The 19391-nt window shown below is 48.2% G+C and overlaps 1 protein-coding gene across 3 annotated transcripts in view; it reads left to right on the forward strand.

Moving 5' to 3' along the window:
* The first annotated feature begins 412 nt into the window (after positions 1-412).
* NAA40 (N-alpha-acetyltransferase 40, NatD catalytic subunit) overlaps positions 413-19391 on the forward strand; it is an 84173-nt gene continuing 65194 nt past the window's right edge. The window contains exon 1 of one of the 3 annotated variants that reach the window (XM_033953562.1): positions 413-748. Coding sequence is in view for 1 of the 3 variants with exons in the window: in XM_033953561.1 (XP_033809452.1) it covers positions 700-705 (6 nt within the window). In the remaining 2 variants the exon portion in view is untranslated. Of the gene's footprint in view, positions 749-791; positions 1046-19391 lie in introns of those variants that run through there. The other 2 variants (XM_033953561.1, XM_033953563.1) reach the window with 2 other exon arrangements.

A 19391-nucleotide genomic window follows, 5' to 3' on the forward strand; every position in this document is an offset into this window, starting at 1 on the left:
AGTATTTGCATGCATTGCCTCCATTTTATGCAATAAGATCTCATGCATATACATTGTGGAAATCTTGAAAGCCTGACATGGTGTGGGCTGTGGTTATTCACCCCTAGTTTAAGCTCATGCATAGAATCACCCGCCATAACCGTCACTGCACACCACTGGCGGACTAATGAAACATGAACTCAACATTTGGACAGATAGTGGTTAATACTTTCTCTTTAATGCTTCAATTCTCCACTATACTTATATTGGGGAATTTATGGAATGTGAACATTAATCCTGTGACCCCGTGACCATGAGCTTGGGAGCCACCAGTTGCGTGACTTAAAAGATCCTCCCTGAGAAAAGAACCGTTACAGGCAAGCAATGAAATCCCATCGACTTCTCCCGCCTTCTTAGCTGCCATGGCAACAGAGCGCCTACAGACGCACGCTGTCATTCGCGCTGCGCTCCCCACAGAAGGGCAAACGTTGCCTTACACAGGAACACGGATGTGACCGCGCCTGCGCAGTCAGGCCGGGTCAACTCGCGCTCTTTCTGCCACCATCGCTGTCCCCCAAAGTCTACTCAATTGCTGCCCCTATTAGTCTCTGGCGCCAGAGTGTATGGTGGAGGTGTACGTGCGCTGGGTCTCTTTCTGCCACTGCTGTTAGCGAGTCTGGGAGAGTGGAGCCGGGGGCCACTGTAGCCACCACCGCCGCCATGGGGGTGAGTGGAACTGTTCCCGAAGGTAGTTGTATCGTGAGGGAAGGTAGGTGGGTGGGTAGCGCAGGCCGACGGCCACTTTTGGTCTAACGTAACCTGTCTTACATCCTGACCGTTTGCTTCCTTATTATCTGCGCGTAAGGCCTGCTTGGGCTCGGGTTCAGAACTTGTGGCTGTGCGGAGGGCATCTGGCTTTTGAGTGATACTGTGTGTTGGTACGCTAACCGGTTAGGCAAGATAAAGATAAGGAGATGAACACAGTCCTGTAGATAAAATCCAAGATCAAACTGACACCGAATGTGTTGAATTTCTGTTTATGGCATAGCCAGACTGTCAGTGTTAGGTGAGTCTTTCTGCCCCCCCCCCCCCCCGGTCTTGCATTTCTCACTCCTTTCCCCTTCTGAGCTATCTGGCATCTCCTGGTCTCTCCCATCTCCTAGTGTGTACATTAAAAAAAAAAAGTTCACTTCTGTAGGTGGCAGTTTGTTCCTACCCGGTGCCTCAGCGATCATGTCCGGGTAGAAGCAGAAGTTGCATTAGAGGGAAGGTTCTGTTCTGTGAAAATCCAGACCAGAACATGTATGTGGGTGGGCGGAAAGGAGAGACCGTCCACACTCAGTAAAGATATGACACTATGGTCCTTGGGTAATTTCTATACAGTATATGTGCTAACAGTTAACTTGCTGATTATGTGCATAAATTATTAGAAATATTGTTTAGTGTGGATGGTTTGGGGGGTTTTCTTGGCGTTAACTGATCAATCTCTCTGTGATGCAAACTGCTTTGCTTTGAGTAGAGGGGCATTTTCAATAGGATGTCTTAAGTCCAAGTTTAGACATCTTATTGAAGATGCACAACTGTCGGTGATAATCAGAAAAATGTACAAACTATATTCCATGTATCGAAAATAGTTGATAGAAACGTCCAGCAAAAGTGTGTCCAAAGTTCAAGTTACCATTCCTCGGAAAACGTCCATCCTATAATTGACTGTGAAGAATTTCGGTAGTGATGTCAGGAGGTTCCTGTGGTGGTGAGATGTCCCCGATACATCCTGTATATATCCTTAGGAAATGTGTAAACAGCTATGTCCAAGATACATGTTACAAAGAAGGACACGTGACAGAAGGGAATTTTTATTTTGTATGACAAGGTAATGCTGTGAAAAACAGGTTAGCAAGACCAGTGATGTGGAACATTCATCACAACGGTAACAGTTGTCAGGAGATATACAGGTGTGTCAAAGAATACCCACAGATTATGATAACTTTCTAATGATTCAAAATGTAACCCTCATTTCTAATGTAAAGTATTAGTATTGTAAACTGCTTAATACTCATGTACAAGCGATATATCAAATATAATAAAAATCAATCCAATAATATATACAATAACATGTATATACAATAGATAATAGCTTTGTATCATAAAATCATTCATAAATAGATGGTTAAAATTATGTACAGGTAAAAAATCTTGTAAAAACATTCTCATCATAAAAAAATAAAGTATGCGATCATTAAAATCTCGTATAAAATTTTTGGTTAAAAGAGGGAACTCTGATGGGGTGTATTGCAGGACAAGAACACCAGAGCCGCATAGACACATGGGGAAGAGGGCAGGGAAGAACCATAGATACCGTGTATCTGTTGTCTCGCCATAGCAACCCAGCAGGCATGTCCAGCAGGTATGCTCAGGCAGTGCAGAGACTGGACTTTATTGTGTGTTCAAGAGGCCAACGTGGAGGGGAATAGAGTGGGCTGCTGCCAGGATGCTCCAGCAACATGTCCAGGGAAAGAGGGTGGCACCTCAACCCAAGTTCACCATGACAACATAGATGACATGGAGGCCCAGGGGAAACTGTGCATGCAGCAGCCCACATCCTCCCCTCACCCCCAGTTATGTGTGGAGGGTCCTGGGATTGGATGGAGGGTGCCTCTGTTCTATCTCTGATGGAAAGACAGACAAAGAAAGAGGGAGGAGGCCCAGGACAGATAAAGTGGGAGGAAAGAAGTGCAGCTCGAGCGACAAAGACAGGAATGGTGGTGAACTCTGGAAGGTTAGAGAGATGACCTGCATACACATCACTCCCCTTCTCCCTGTGCAGCTGATGTAAACCTGGGGGCACTGGCAGGAACAGGTGCTGGAGAGGGCCAAGGACACACACAGAGGGAGGCACAAGATCAGACCAGGATGAATAAGAAGGCAGGGCACACAGAGATAGAGATCCACAACTTCCCTTGTGACCAGTGGCTGTCACATCTGCAACAGAGCAACAAGTCAAAAGTTAGCAGGGAGCTGGACCAGCTGCTTGGCTGGGGGGTGGGGCTACAGGCAGTCCCAGGGTTAAGAAGAGTTACGTTTTTAAAGCTATTCTTAAGTCAGATTTGTATGTAACTCAGAATTTGTAGATTTTAAGATTCTTGCTGCTTCTTACCTCTGCTCCCAGCTGACAAAAGGGCCAATTGTCCCTAGTACCAGTGTTCCCTCTAAGGTACAGCATGCATAACTACACACTGTTCTTAATGTGGCCGTGTATCAGTCCTGAATCTGGAGAAGTGTATGCCACTGGAAATACTGCTCAATGAAGCGAGTCGTATTTAAGTCGGGTGTTTGTAACTCAGGGACTGCCTGTAGTCGGAAATAGCATCTAAGGGCTGGGATCTCCTATAAACATTTTTTCTGATTTCACCATAATCAGAACTTTGGCCATCTATCTAAAAAATGTTTATTTTCCTGCAGCTGAGATGTTTGGAAATGGCTATATAAATGCCCTAAACACCATTTTCAAAAGTTTTAGTTTTCAGTGGGGATGGCTTAGAGCAGTGGTTCCCAACCCTGTCCTGGAGGACCACCAGGCCAATCAGGTTTTCAGGCTAGCCCTAATGAATATGCATGAGAGAGATTGCATATAATGGAAGTGACAGGCATGCAAATCGGCTCCATGCATATTCATTAGGGCTAGCCTGAAAACCCGATTGGCCTGGTGGTCCTCTAGGACAGGGTTGGGAACCACTGGCTTAGAGAAAGCAGAACTAGTCACTCAGCTGCAAGGTTAATTTTTTAGACACTGAAATAAAGATGCATGCACACCTCTTTGCCCCCAAGGGAGAATGCCTCTGTGCCTACAGCAAGGGCAAAGAGTTGGCTGCCATTTCTACATGCCCCAGTGCGGTTCACCACAACAACAGGGATGCTGAGGACTATAAAAGAAAGTGTAGGTAGATGATGACTCCTATGTTTTAGCACCAAAAGAAGGAGAGTGGGAGTCAGGGAAGGCTCAGAGGGGATGTGGGAATGGGAAGGGTCTAGGCAGGGAGAAGAGGAAGTAAGCAGGGAATGCTGAATGTGGGTCTTATTGTGAGGGGGAAGGGTTGGTATTTGTGGTGGTGGTGGGGTTTATGAGAGCTGTACACCATAAATAAATGTTTGTCTATATCAATTATTTCCTAGCATAGACCCCCCCCCCCTCTGGACTGTACCCTGGTCAGCTCTGAGATGGGTGGGGGGCTCCTCATCCAACCTCTTGGACGTTGTCTCACCTGTGAGTGTCTACAATCAGCACTCACTCTAGCTCAGTGGTCTCAAATTCAAACCCTTTGCAGGGCCACATTTTGGATTTGTAGGTACTTGGAGGGCCTCAGAAAAAAGTAGTTAATGTCTTATTAAATAACTCTTTTCTTTTGGCTAAGTCTTAATAACAATATTGTAATTTATAGCTAAAGAGACATATGATCAAGAAACGGTTTTATTTTACTTTTGTGATTATGATAAACATACCGAGGGCCTCAAAATAGTACCTGGCGGGCCACACGTTTGAGACCACTGTTCTAGCTGAAAGCATAAGATACAGAGACAGCACAGCGACACAGCAAGGTGTGTGACTGGGGGTGGAATGGTGGGTGAGAGACAAGAAGCAGGTAGGGAAGGTCTGGAGTCTGGCAGGTATGGGTGTGGGGTGGGGGAGAGAGCAGACAGAGGAGCAGGTCTGATAAGGTGAAGGTTGTGATAAGGACCTAGACAGACATGCAATATAGCACTCAGTAACTCTCCAGTAGTTCAGACAAACGCTGCGTTCTTGCTCTCCACTCTCCAACACAACCAAATCACTAGTTGGTCAAAAGACAAATTGTTGCTCACATTATTTCTTTTAAAACAGGTCTTAACTCTGGGCATGTTTTGGAATGCCCAGAGAAATTGTTTTGCTATCCATATGGCATGAAGACATTCATGCCCAAGTCATGCCTACATTCCTTCTATGAAATGCTCACCTTTTATTATTATTTTAGATGTTCCAGTGCCACTGAATGCATTTTCTGAAGTATCCCAAGGCGGCAGCTATTTATCTGGATACAGGTTCAGGAGAAATTCCACAGGATGAAAATTCCTCTCTTATGCAGAAGAGAAGATTTTCCTTCCTGGTGGCTTGTTAGATTGGACACAAAACACTGAATGCTTCAATAAAGCAGAATATTCAAGTTTATTTAAGAGATATATAAGTAATAATAATAGCAGTCTTTTGTATCCAAGGAAAAAACAAGAAGACCTGTTAAATTCCCCTAATCAAGTTATTTCAAAGGCAGTTCTGAAAGGCTATACTTTTTATCCTCTCCCTGACATCACTTACATTCATTAACATACAATGGCCTGACGTACAGGTTTTCCAAACACGTACATCCTGTGAAGCCTAGTACATTTACAAAAACATATATTTTCAATGTAATTATTCAGTTAACTCTATGTCCTGGAACAAAAGTAAAATACAATATAAAGACAGACAAGTCACTTGCGCATCAAGTCCAGTAGATGTCAGTGTTTCACTTTTTTCTCCATATGACTTCTAAATAACTTTTGACCTATTTGACCTTTCCAGAAATCAATCATGTCTATACCAGCCTGCATCCTGATCTATAGAAATGCAGATATCCTTTTGGTTCACAGTATAAGAACAGGTTTTCCTATTTTTCCCTGGGAAACTTATCTTTAATTCCATACATCCTCTTGCATATGGACAATGGTTTCTCATGAACTCACCCTTTTCCTTAAACTTTTAAACACCCTCAGCACAGCCTGTGTGCAGTTAAAGCAATTTAAACATTTCAGTCTTAAATTACAATGTCTCAGGCTTTTTCACTCAATCTCTCACTTTAATTACCAAACTTTAATGTATATTCACTTAGGGCTCCTTTTATCAAGCTACGATAGGCGGTTAATGCGTGGAATACCGCGCATTCAACCGCCTGCTGCGCTAGTTGCTATCGCCTCCATTGACGAGGTGTTAGTTTTTTGGTGTGCCGCGGGGGTTAGCGCATGATGAAATGTCAGACACGCTAACCCCCGTAGCGCACCTTGATAAAAGGAGCCCTTAGTTTTGATTTATTCACAAAGCCTATTATCCCAGGACAAGCAGGCATGATATTCTCACATGTGGGTGACGTCATCTACGGAGCCCCAGCGCGGACAGCTTTTCAAGCAAACTTGCTAGAACTTTCAAGTTTGCACACTGCACCACGCACGTGCATGCCTTCTCGCCCACTAGAGGGCGCATCCCACCTCGTGGTCCTCAGTTCAATTTTTTCCGCGGAGCCAGAAAGCCCTGTGGATCTGAGCTCCAGTTGTATTGCCTTTCTAGCTGCCGCGTTTCGTTGTTTCTTTTTATTTTTGATCGATTCGCGGTGCTGCTTTCTTTTTCCTTTCGTAAAAAAAAAAAAAAAAAAAAATTTTATTTTTCGTTAGGCTCCGGGGGCTCCCGGCAGCCGTGGCCGCGGGACGTCGGTCGTTCCCGGCCTTCTTTTTCGTTGATGTCCCGTCCTGTTACGGGATTTAAAAAGTGCAGCCGGTGTGAGAGGTTACTTTCCATCACTGACCCTCACCGGTGGTGCATTGTCTGTCTTGGGCCGGATCATCCGACAGCTTCGTGTGATCGCTGTGCTACTTTTCAAAACAGAGCCCTCCGTCGCCGTAAGGCCAGAATGGCGGAATTGTTCGCCGTGGACGCGCCGCCTAAGGCCTCGACGTCGGCCTCGGCCTCGGCCCCGGCCTTGACCTCGGCCTCGGCCCTCGTCTTCGAAGGCGTCTTCAGGAAAACCGGCTTCGGGTAAGTCCTCTGTTCCATCCCCTTCAGCAAAGAAGCCATCCTCTACTCCGGCTAAGGCGGGTGGGTCGACCCCGGCCCCGCCTCGGACCTCGACTTCGCACACCCCGAGGGAATACTCGAGACCGAGGTCGCCCTCCAGGGAGTGTGCTCCGGACTCGGAACTCCCCACCTTCGTGGGGATTCCGGCCTTCCAGGAACTCCTTCGAGCCCTGATTTCATCGGAGCTGTCGGGGGCCCTGGAAGTGTTGCAGCGGGCTGCAGTTCCGGCGGCCTCGACCTCGGCCGGGGCGCCCTCGCCCTCGGAGGCTCCGGCCTCGGCTCCCTCGACCTCGGGAGCCCCGGCCTCGGTGACCTCGGTCTCGGGTACTGTGGCCCCCTTAACCTCGGTCCCGGCCCTGCCCTCGACCTCGACCTCGGGGGGGCCGCCTGAGCGGAGTGTGAGGCCCAAGGAAAAGTTGCGCAGAGTGCGCCGTATTTCCTCCTCTTCCTCGGGGTCTTCCCGGGACGCCTCGCCGAGACCTCGGACGGGGCGCCGATCGAGGAAGTCTAAGCGGCCGCGGGGCTCGCCTCGGAGGCACGATCGTTCCTCGCCGCTCGGGGGCGAGGTGTTGCAGGTGTCGGAGTTGCGCCTCGACAACCCGAGGCTCCTCCGATCACCTCATGGGAAGTCTTCCCGTGCCGCCTCGCCGAGGAAGTGGGAGAGTGTCCCCCGGACCCCGGGGTCCTCACCCAAGGGTTCTGCGAGGCGGAGAATTTCTCCTTCCCCCTCGAGGGCCTTGGAGAGGGGATCCTGGGACTCGGGGTCAGTAAGGGATCCTCATTATTCCCATGAGGCCTCTCCCCTCTCCTCGGTGGGGAGGTCGAGAACCCCGTCTCCCCCGGCCAGGCCGTCCTCATTTTCATCCTTTGTTCAGGACATGGCCCGAGCCCTGGGGTTAGACCTGATGGTCGGTTCTCAATATTCCAAAGAATTTTTGGAGGAGCAGGACCTTCCCACTCCTCCTAGAGAGGTGCCTAGGCTCCCCCTCAACAGAGTCCTTCTACAGACCTGGTTGAAGAACTTGTTGAACCCTCTTACAGTCACGTCTGTGCCTTCGAAAATGGAAGCGAAGTATAGGACGGTGCCCCCTAAAGGGTTCGAAAAGGCGCAGCTCTCCCACCAGTCTCTTCTGGTGGAGTCTGCCCTTAAGAAATCACAGCCCTCACGGGTTTCTGCGGCGGTTCCACCCGGCAGGGAGGGGCGGACCCTGGACAAGTTTGGCCGTCGCCTCTATTCAAATTCCCTGATGGCCACCAGGGTTCTAAATTATGCCTTCACCTTTTCCTCCTATTTGCGTGGCATGGTGAAGGACCTTCCTCAATATCGAGACTCCTTACCGGACTCCCAAAGAGCAGGATTCGATAAGTTTACGTCCAACCTGTCTCAATTGCGGTTGTACCTATTTCATGCGGTGTACGACGCATTTGAGCTGGTTTCGAGGGTGTCGGCCTTCGCAGTGGCCATGCGCCGCCTGGCCTGGCTTCGCACCCTCGACATGGACCCAAACCTGCAGGAACGTCTTGCAGACTTGCCTTGTGTGGGGTCCGAGTTATTTGACGAGTCCTTAGATGCGGCGACCAAGCGGTTGTCGGAGCAGGAGCGCTCGTTAGCATCCCTGGTCCGCCCCAAACCTAGGCCCCCGCCGCAGAAACCTTTCCGTCCTCCGCCGCGCCGATATCCTCAGAAGTCGACCCCGGCTTTCTCAAGGCCACCTCCGAGGCGTCCGTCTCAGCGAGGCAGAGGGGGACAAACCCAAGCCCCGGCGCAGGGTCCTTCTAAGCCTGCGCCTTCCTTTTGACGGGCTGAGCGGACGGGGCGGGTTCCCCTCCGCAAAATCACAGGAACCCCTTCCTATCGGGGGGCGTCTTCGGTTCTTCCGGGTGGCATGGACCGAGATAACCTCAGACGCTTGGGTGCTCCGGACCGTCTCCGAGGGCTACTCGCTCAACTTTGTGTCCTCGCCACCGGACCATCCCCCAAGTCTAGCCTCTTGCAACCGATCGCAGCTGCCGACCCTTCTGGCCGAGGCCAGGGCCCTATTGGTGCTTCGGGCGGTCGAACCGGTCCCCAAGGACCAGCGGGGTACGGGGTTTTACTCCCGTTACTTTTTGGTCCCAAAAAAGACCGGGGACCTGCGCCCCATACTGGACCTCAGGAAGCTCAACAAATTCCTGGTCCGGGAGAAGTTTCGAATGCTGTCTCTCCCGGTTTTATATCCTCTCTTGGAGGAAGGGGACTGGATGTGCTCCCTCGACTTGAAGGAAGCATACACCCATGTTCCGGTGCATCCCGCCTTCCGAAGATTTTTACGATTCCAAGTGGGGGATTTGCACCTCCAGTACAGGGTCCTTCCCTTCGGCCTGGCCTCATCTCCACGAGTCTTCACGAAGTGCATGGTGGTGGTTGCGGCAGCCCTGAGGTCTCGTGGGCTTCATGTGTTCCCTTATCTGGACGATTGGCTCATCAAAGCCTCGACCAGGGAGGGGGTTATCTCAGCGACCCGACAGTCTATTGCCTTCCTGCAGAGCCTCGGGTTCGAGATAAACTTCCCAAAATCACAGTTGTGCCCGGCTCAGTCTCTTCAATTTATAGGCGCGGTGCTGGACACGGTGCGCCTGCGCTCCTACCTCCCACCCCAGCGGTTGGAAGCCTTGGTGCGGATGGGTCGTCAGGTCTCTCAACTGTCGGTGGTGTCGGCTCAGCGCATGATGATGCTGCTCGGTCATATGGCGTCGACGGTCCACGTCACTCCATTTGCAAGGCTGCATCTGAGGATTCCTCAGTGGACCCTTGCTTCCCAGTGGCGTCAAGAGTACGATCCGGTGTCTCGCCTTATCGCGGTGACTCCGCTTTTGCGGAAATCGCTGAGTTGGTGGACAGACTCTTCAAATCTGTCCAAGGGTTTACTGTTTCTCACCCCTCCTTTTCGCAAGGTTCTGACCACAGACTCCTCGGAGTACGCGTGGGGAGCCCACCTCGACGGTCTTCGCACGCAGGGCCTGTGGTCTGCCGAGGACCGTCGGTGTCACATCAACGTGCTAGAGCTTCGGGCCATCTTTCTAGCACTTCGAGCATTCGTTCACATATTGCAGGATCAGGTTGTCCTCGTCCGCACGGACAATCAAGTAGCAATGTACTATGTGAACAAGCAGGGTGGAACGGGTTCTTGGCCCCTCTGCTCGGAGGCTCTGCGCCTTTGGGAGTGGGTGGTCTCCCGGAACATCTTCCTTCGGGCGGTCTACATCCAAGGAGAACTGAATTGTCTGGCAGACAAACTCAGTCGAATTCTGCAACCGCACGAGTGGACTCTACACTCCGCAGTTCTGCGCGAGGTTTTTGCTCGCTGGGGAACGCCGCAGGTGGATCTGTTTGCCTCGCCGGAGACCCACAAACTGCCCCTGTATTGTTCTCGGATGTACTCGAGGGACCGTCTGGAGGCCGATGCCTTTCTTCTCGATTGGGAGGGGAGGTTCCTGTATGCGTTCCCTCCTTTTCCTCTGATCATGCGAACGTTAGTACATCTCAAATCGTCCACGGCCACGATGATTCTCATTGCACCTCGGTGGCCGCATCAGCACTGGTTCTCCCTGCTGCTTCAGCTCAGTGCCAGGGAGCCTCTTCTTCTGCCTGTGTTTCCTTCTCTGCTGTCTCAGAGTCAAGGATCCATGTTACATCCCAATCTGCAGTCATTGCACCTGACAGCTTGGTTTCTTGCTCCCTAACTCCGCCTGATCTGTCTCAATCGGTGAGGGAGGTGTTGGAAGCCTCACGCAAGATTTCGACGAGGCTGTGTTATTCGCAGAAATGGACCAGGTTTTCCACCTGGTGTTCGTCTTTTCACCTGGATCCTGTGTCGGTTCCGGTGTCCTCGGTTTTGGACTATTTATTCCATCTGTCGCACTCTGGCCTGAAAACCACTTCGGTGCGTGTTCATCTTAGTGCTATTTCTGCCTTCCATCTACATCTGGATGGACGTCCTCTGTCGCTCCATCCTTTGGTGACACGCTTCATGAAAGGGTTACTCAGGGTTTGTCCCCCTCTTAAGCCTCCTTCAGTCGTGTGGAATTTGAATGTGGTTTTGGCTCAACTGATGAAACCCCCTTTTGAGCCACTCAACAAGTCTCTCTTGAAATTTCTGACTTGGAAGGTGGTGTTTCTGATTGCCCTCACCTCCGCTAGGCGGATTGGCGAGTTGCAAGCCTTGGTTGCGGACCCTCCTTTCACTGTCTTTCATCATGACAAGGTGGTTCTCCGTACCCATCCTAAGTTTTTACCTAAAGTTGTTTCTGATTTCCACCTCAATCAGTCCATTGTCCTTCCGGTATTCTTCCCTAAGCCCCACTCCCATCCTGGTGAGACGGCGCTTCACACGCTTGACTGTAAGAGGGCGTTGGCTTATTACCTTCAACGCACCAGGTCTCATCGGAAGGTTCCTCAATTGTTTTTGTCCTTCGATCCTAATCGATTAGGGCATCCGGTTTCCAAGCGCACTCTGTCTAACTGGTTGGCTGCTTGCATTTCTTTTTGCTATGCTCAGGCTGGACTTCCGCCCCCGGGTCGAGTCACGGGGCATAAGGTCCGAGCGATGGCAGCTTCGGTGGCTTTCCTCCGATCCACTCCTATGGAGGACATATGTAAAGCTGCCACTTGGTCTTCGGTTCATACGTTCACCTCTCATTACTGTCTGGACACTTTATCCAGGAGTGACGGCCGGTTTGGCCAGTCAGTTTTGCAAAATCTGTTTTCCTAAATTGCCATCCTCCCACCTGCCCTTTTTTTTTGGTTGGCTTGGAGGTCACCCACATGTGAGAATATCATGCCTGCTTGTCCTGGGATAAAGCACAGTTACTTACCGTAACAGGTGTTATCCAGGGACAGCAGGCATATATTCTCACAACCCGCCCGCCTCCCCGGGGATGGTTTCTTTGCTAGTTATGGAACTGAGGACCACGAGGTGGGATGCGCCCTCTAGTGGGCGAGAAGGCATGCACGTGCGTGGTGCAGTGTGCAAACTTGAAACTTCTAGCAAGTTTGCTTGAAAAGCTGTCCGCGCTGGGGCTCCGTAGATGACGTCACCCACATGTGAGAATATATGCCTGCTGTCCCTGGATAACACCTGTTACGGTAAGTAACTGTGCTGTATTGGTCTAATCCAACAACTCAGTTTCCATATCACCTGTCACACCTGTAAATTCCAGGAAATCTCAACAGAAGATATTTGGATGTGTGACCGTCCAAACCCTGTGAAAACAAAAAACTCTGGAGATGGTGATGTTCAAGATGCAGGCTTTATTTAAAAATGTACAATTGGATAATCCACTTAAAATATATCTAAGACCTAAACCATTGAGAAATGTGGACTTTGCTGGATTTGCATCTCCTGAGGGACAATTATTTGTTTGTTTGCTGTCCAAACTCTCCCTTGTGACAGTTTTTGGACATTTTTCTCTTTTGAAAATGAGCCCCATAATAACATTGTAGATAATGGCAGATAAAGACTTGTACAGTCCATCCAGTCTACCCAGCAAGATAAAATCATAGCATAAAATATGATGTGATACTATGTACATAGGCACACTTGATTTCGATTTGTCCTTGCTGTGATCAGGGCACAGACCATAGAAGTGTGCGCAACCCTGTCCTTGTTTTCCCCTACAGAAGCTGTCATCAAAGCCCTACTCCAGCTCATCTAAATCCGTCTATCTATGATCAGGGCACAGACCATAGAAGATTGCCCAGCACTGGCTTGGCTTCACAATTACTGGAGATGCCATCTAATCATTGCTAACTATTTGGTTCCATTCTTCCTTACAGGATACTTTTGTATTTGTTACATGCATTTTTGGATTCCGTTATTTTCATCACCACCACCTTCCGCAAGAGGGCACTCTAGGGGCTCCTTTTACTAAGCTGCGCTAACATTTTTAGCGCATGCTAACCCCGCGCTACACAAAAAATACTAACGCCAGCTCTATGGAAGTGTTAGCGTGTAGTGCGCGTGCTAAAACTGCTAGCGCAGCTTAGTAAAAGGAGCCCTAGGTGTCTACCACCCACTCTGTGAAAAAGTACTTCCTGATGTTATTCCTGAGTTGGTCTACTTGCAACCTAAATTCATGTTCTCTTAACCCATTGGTTCTCAACCTAGTCTGGTTTTCAGAATGCCCAAAATGGATGTACATGAGACTTACATACACTACCCTCTCTTATGCACGATCATTGTGAGCATCCTGAAAATCTCGCTAGCAGAGTATGTTCTGTGTTCTTTAATCCAATAATTTATAAACCTGTCCTGTTATGTCAAGGCTAATTGTATTTGTTATTCTATTAACATCACAGTCAGTCAGGTTTTTCAGATATCTACAATGAGTATGCTTGCAATATATTTGCATTTTTTGGAGGCCTAATAATGTCAAATGTATTTGAACCACATTCATTAAGGATATCTTGGAAAACTAGCAAGACATATGTTTTTATATTTAAACTCAATTGGACATATATGTACTACTATTAATTATTTCTATAGCGCTACCAGACATATGCAGTGCTGTACAGTCACAAAGAAGACAGTCCCTGCTCGAAAGAGCTTACAATCTAAACAGACAAACAGGATGTCATGGGTTGAGAATCACTGGGTTAAGAGAATAGATTTGGGATCTATGGGGCTGATATTCAGACCACAGGAGTTAGCCAGACTGACTCCTGTGGTCGGCTCAGCCTGGATATTCAATGCTGAGCCATTTCCAGTGTCCAGCATTGAATATCTGGTTAATTTTTGGCTGCTATAAACTTAGCCAGCAAAGTTTCTATATTTAGCTCTAGCTGACTGTTTATAGAGACCAAAGATAGATCAGCTATTTAAGCAGCCAGATTTGGTTGCTAAACTTGCTCAAATGCATTTTAAATTTTGCAGATAGCTGGCTAACATTTTGCACTGAATATTAGCACTTAGCCGGCTAAGTACTATTAGTATTTAACCAGCCAGGAGCTGTTCCTGGCTGGTTAAATAGTAGAAGATACCAAGTCTTTAATGAAAAGTCATAAACAATATATATAAAAATATAATCATAAAACAGTTTGTATCCAAAAGGATTGATGAACCCGGACCCGACACGGTCCATGTTTTGAAGAAACACTTCTTCCTCAGGGGTCCTAGTGTGAGTTAATACAAAATAACCTGACGGATAACAACTAGATAAAAACTGGAATCGGCAGTTATCCGTCAGGTTATTTTGTATTAACTCACACTAGGTCCGAGTTCATCAATCCTTTTGGATACAAACTGTTTTGTGATTATATTTTTATATATATTGTTTATGACTTTTCATAAGAACATAAGCAATGCCTCTGCTGGGTCAGACCTGAGGTCCATCGCGCCCAGCAGTCTGCTCACGCGGCAGCCCAACAGGTCCAGGACCTGTGCAGTAATCCTCTATACCCCTCTATCCCCTTTTCCAGTAGGAAATTGTCCAGTCCTTTCTTAAACCCCAGTACCGTACTCTGCCCTATTACGTCCTTTGGAAGTGCACCACACGTTGGGTAAAAAAGAACTTCCTAGTATTCGTTTTGAATCTGTCCCTTATCAGCTTTTCCGAGTGCCCTCTTGTTCTTTTATTTTTCGAAAGTTTGAAGAATCTGTTCCTCTCCACTCTCTCTATGCCCTTCATTAAAGACTTGGTTTCTTATACATCATCACTGCAGTTTTTTCCTTTGTCTTCCGACTTGATATTTCACTGCAGTTTTGTTGGATTCTTTGTTTGTTGTTAGTTAAATAGTACTGGATATTGGCTGTATGGCTTTAAAAATGGCCCCATTGTTATCTTTGACCTGCTATACAAGAGTCCCTTCTACAGGGGAAAATCTCTCATTCTGTTGTGTCCCTTCCGGATTCCATAAGCTAGGTGTTCAATCCCAACCTACAATCCAGGAGTTGCAGAAATCCAACACTTTTTTGAGCACATGTTCCACCCCCTTAGCCTGAGAGCTAGAGAACATATCCAGTTAATTTCTACAAGCAATCCATGTAGAAGTCTTTTGCAGTTCTGCTGCTTTTCTTTTTTTTTTTCGCTTAAAGTTTGCTGTCTCAGTGGCTTCAGTGCCTTGAGACCCCTTCCAGGTGGTCCCCTATCGGAGGAAAGGATGCAGTCATGCTGCTTCACAGAGAAACTGTGGTGGATCTGTGGAGCCAGCTTGCTGTGTGCCACCCTTCCTAAAATCGGGGTGCCTTCCCCTGGGAGTTTGCTTGCCCAGTGACCTTGTCTTGAATTTTAAGCGCAGGCTGTTTGCATCTGGAAGGAAACCTACCCAGGTTTCAAGGAACAGGCTGTCTTTCCCACCCCCGACTGTGTGGCGAGGATCCATGGGGGCGGAGGCCATAGTCAGTGTCTGGCCGACTGGCAGTCCAAAGATCTTCTACAATGATCATTTGGAGAAGTTTCTGAAGCAGAAAATCCTTTTCCTCCTCTCAGCTGCTGACAAGCATTGCACTGCAAAACTAAGTACACCTTTATTTCCTATGGGAACTTCGGGGGTGGCTTGCTGAATGAGTAAAAAATAATTTTTCACAGTTTCTGAGGATAGGGTTCAGGTCCCCCAAGTCCCCAGACCCCAAATTGCTATTTTTTTATTTTCAGGTTTTGTTTATTTTTGCCGTTTATGGGGCGAATTTGGCAGCGGCCATCTTGGATTTTCATAGATTTTTTTTTCAAAGATTTATTTCTGCCTGAGTACTCCTCGATTTGTTTAAAAATCATTTGGGATGGACTCCACAGCCTCTAATCTGGATGTGTGCATTGATTGTGCTGGATTGGCGCCAGATCAGTGACTATGTAACGCGTGCCATAGCACACTGGGGGAGGGGGCGAGAGCTTCAGACTTCGCCTCCTTCCAGTACTCTAGGGCTGGGGAGCCAGCCTGGATCTGTGACTTCATGAAAAAATATTGCCCAGAAGCTGTTCTGGAGTCTGGCACAAAACGGCTGTGTTCTGAGTCTGAGGCCTTTTATGGCATGGCACGTGTGCCTCAACGGAGCCCTGCCATGGTTGCTAGGTGTGACTTTTCACAGGATTTTATTCAGCTTTTCTAGAAAGCGTATTGTTTGACGCAGCTGGAGGACGCGTCAGATTTTTTTCTCAGCCTGTTGTGCTGGTAGTGGAGCTTCCTGTTTGGGAGCCCTCTCATCTGGCTGGAAAAGACCTTGATTGCAGTGGTTCCCCTTCAGATATTATGACTGACACTGCTTCTATATTGGATAGGGCTGATATCCGTGCCAGGGCTAGTCACCTCGGCTGCCCTGAGAGTCCGGATTTGGGTGCTGATTTTTCTATCCATATGTCTTTTAAGCAAAGATCTGTGCTCCTTTTTATTGCTGCTGTTCTGGAATAGCTCATTTTGGATTCTTCACCTTCCATTTCTCAGGCTTCGGTCAGAGACCGTTCTCATGTGCCTTTTTCTATACCATCTCCAGCTCCTTTGTCTGGTTACAGATCAATGTGATACCCCAGACAGCTCTTTCTTCCCTTACTTTTTGATAGGCTGGTATCTTAATGCATTCTGCTTCATTTTTTTCAATCAAGTTCCTTATGTTCAACTTGATGTATTTTATTTGTTCTATGTATTACTTCTTTCCCTGCCATGCCAATATTTTCTGCATTATATTGTAAATGCTTTCTGTCTTTATCTGTTTTTAAGTCCATTCTAATTTGTATTTTATCTGTATCTCATGTATTAGTTCACCTTGTTGTGAACCGCCTAGAACTTTTTCAGTATGGCGGTATATACGAATAAAATTATTATTATTATTCTATGCTGTGTCTAAGCTTTATCCCTTGGCTCTGGATTTTCAGCAGATTTGACCAGCCTAAGGTAGATTCCTCCATGGCGCAAGTTATGTGACGCACAGTTCTCCCTTGTGCTGAGGAAGTGATGTTTAAAGACTCTCAGGATTGCAGGGTGGATATTGTATTTTTTTAAAAAAGCCTTTAGTAGTAGCGTCTTTAGATATCAAAGTAGCGGTGGCCGCTTCCTTCAAGCCTGATTGCACAGGTGGAGGTGCCTGCCTGTTCTCAGCTGGTGATGGATGGTGTGGATTATGTGGCGGACGCCCTTTATCATCTCATTCGAGTTCTTAATAAAGTCTCTGCTTATGCAGTGTCTGCGTACTGGACTCTTTGGATTTGTCTTTGGGCTGCGGACGCTACCTCTATGAACAGATTTCCTTTCAAGGGCCAGCTTCTTTTTGGTACAGATCTAGATGTCATCATCACCGGTGTTGCCGAGTGCTGCACTAAGTCTCTCCCTGTGAAACAGTTTCGCCGGATGTTGGGAAGGGATCATAGTGCTTTTGTTCCTCCCACAGGTGTCGTCAGTGATCCACAGGTTCTTCCTCCCAGAGATATTCCCAGGGCTACATCCCCATTACAACAGTTTCAATTCCAGGCATCCTCAGGCCTCAGGTTCCCATGCAGCAGCTGCCTCAAAACCCCCCAATGCCACCAGGGGTCTGGTGGGGCTTCATCATATTGGAGGCTGACTTCTCCATTTTCTCAGGAGTGGTTTTGACTTTCATCGGATCCGTGGGTGCTGGCCATCATTTGGGAAGAGTACAAGTTAGACCTCTTTTGCCTGCCTCCTGCTTTGTTTCTGGACTCTGGCAAGTCGGCCGGAACAGGAGTCCAGGGTCAGAGATACTCTGCAACATCTCTTAAACATCAGAGCAATGGAACCTGTTCCAAAACACAAATCGGCATCGGGCCACAGAAAGGCTTGGAGGATTTTAGACCCATTCTGGATCTGCTGTCAGTCAATCGCTTCTTGCAGATTCCTCATTTCCTCATGGTAATAGAGCGCACAGTGGTAGCTGTGGTCTGTCCAGGAAAATTTCTGTTGTGCTTGGATCTCACAGAGGCTTGCCTCCATATTCCGATCTACCAGGAGCATTGCAGGTTTCTGCGTTTTTCCATGTTTTGCAACAGCATTTCCAGTTCGCAGCTCTGCCCTTTGGCCTCACAAAGGCGTCCTGTACATTCACCATGGTACTGGTTGTTGTGGTGGTTTTTCTCTGCCGACAGGGGGTCCAGGTCCATCTTTTCTTGGACAATTGGTTGACCTGGACTCCATCTCATCAGGAGTGCAAAAGTGCGGTGGAGATGGTGGTGTCTCTGCTTCAATCATTGGAAACTTCAGGAAGAGCCACTTGATGCCCTCCCTGTCCCTGGAGTATCTGGGCCTTCTCTTTGACACCAGACTGTGTTGTGTGTTTCTTCCCAAGGTATGTAGACAGAAACTTCATCAACAGATCAGAGATCTCCTGGACTGTCTGGCTCTCATGGCCTGGCATTATATGCAGGTTCTCTACAGCGTCATCTCCGTTGGATGCCACTTCCCTGGACGGTAACAGCTCGCAGCAGCTTGAGCTAGTGGCTTCAGGGGGAGGTTCTCTGCCAGGGCTGGCTTCTTTGGATTTCGAGTGGATGACTCTTATGACGGATGCCAGCCTGTTGGTTTGGGGTGCTCAATGTGGGGCCCGTTCCATTCAGGGACAGTGGACTCCTCGTCCAAAACGTTGGCCGATCAGTCTTCTGGAGCTTTGGGAAATTCAGCTGGCACTACTCGTTGTTCAGACTCTTCTGGAAGGAAAAGCAGTGTGAATATTTTCTGACAGTGCAATAGCGGTGGTGTATGTAAATCATTAAGGGAGCATAAAAAGCACTCCCTTGGGCTGTTCTCGGTAGAAGTACATTTTCTATCTCAGCGGCCCATGTGGCCGGAGTTGTCAATGTTCAGATAGACTTCCTCAACCGACAGGTCCTGGACCTGGGAGAATGATCCCTCCTGCAAAAAGCATTCCATCTGATTGTACAGCGCTGGGGTCAGCTCTAGAATGGACTTGATGGCTTCAGCAGAGAACTCGAAGATCAGCTGTTTTTCAGTTAAACACAGCGCAGAAGCCTAGGGTTGGATGCCTTGGTTCAGCCCTGGCCGGTTCACGAGCTCCTATACGTGTTCCCTTTGTGGCCTCTGGTCGGTCTGGTCATCTGCCGGATAGCAACGCATCACAAGTAATCCTAATAGCTCCGGATTGACCTTGTCGCCTGTGGTATGCGGATCTTGTCCATTCTTCTGCAGGATGAGACACTTCAGCTCCCTCTTTTTCATTACCTTCTCAGTTGGGGGCTGGTGCCCATGGAGAACCCAAGGCACTTTGGTCTTCCAGCATGGCTCTTGAGTACTCAGCCTTGATGAAGCGGGGTTATTTGGAAGTAGTTATCTCGACTCTTTTGCGCTCGAGTAAATCCTCTACAATGGCTTTTTATGCCAAAGCCTTGAAGGCTTTCCAATAGTGGTGTGCTCTACTGCACTTTGAGCGTCTTCTCCGGAATCAAGCGGTGCATGTCTTCTCAGACTGTAGCTTGCGTCTATCGCAAGGGAGACATCAGGTATGCATCTCTGCGCAAGGAAGCCCAACTTCTCTTTCAATGGGTGGAAAACCACCTCCTTGCGATTTCTGTTGCACACTTGGCAGGAGTGGACAATGTCCAGGCAGGTTATCTCAGCCAT

Source organism: Geotrypetes seraphini, chromosome 8 (assembly GCF_902459505.1).
Source record: "Geotrypetes seraphini chromosome 8, aGeoSer1.1, whole genome shotgun sequence".
Classification (NCBI taxonomy): domain Eukaryota; kingdom Metazoa; phylum Chordata; class Amphibia; order Gymnophiona; family Dermophiidae; genus Geotrypetes; species Geotrypetes seraphini.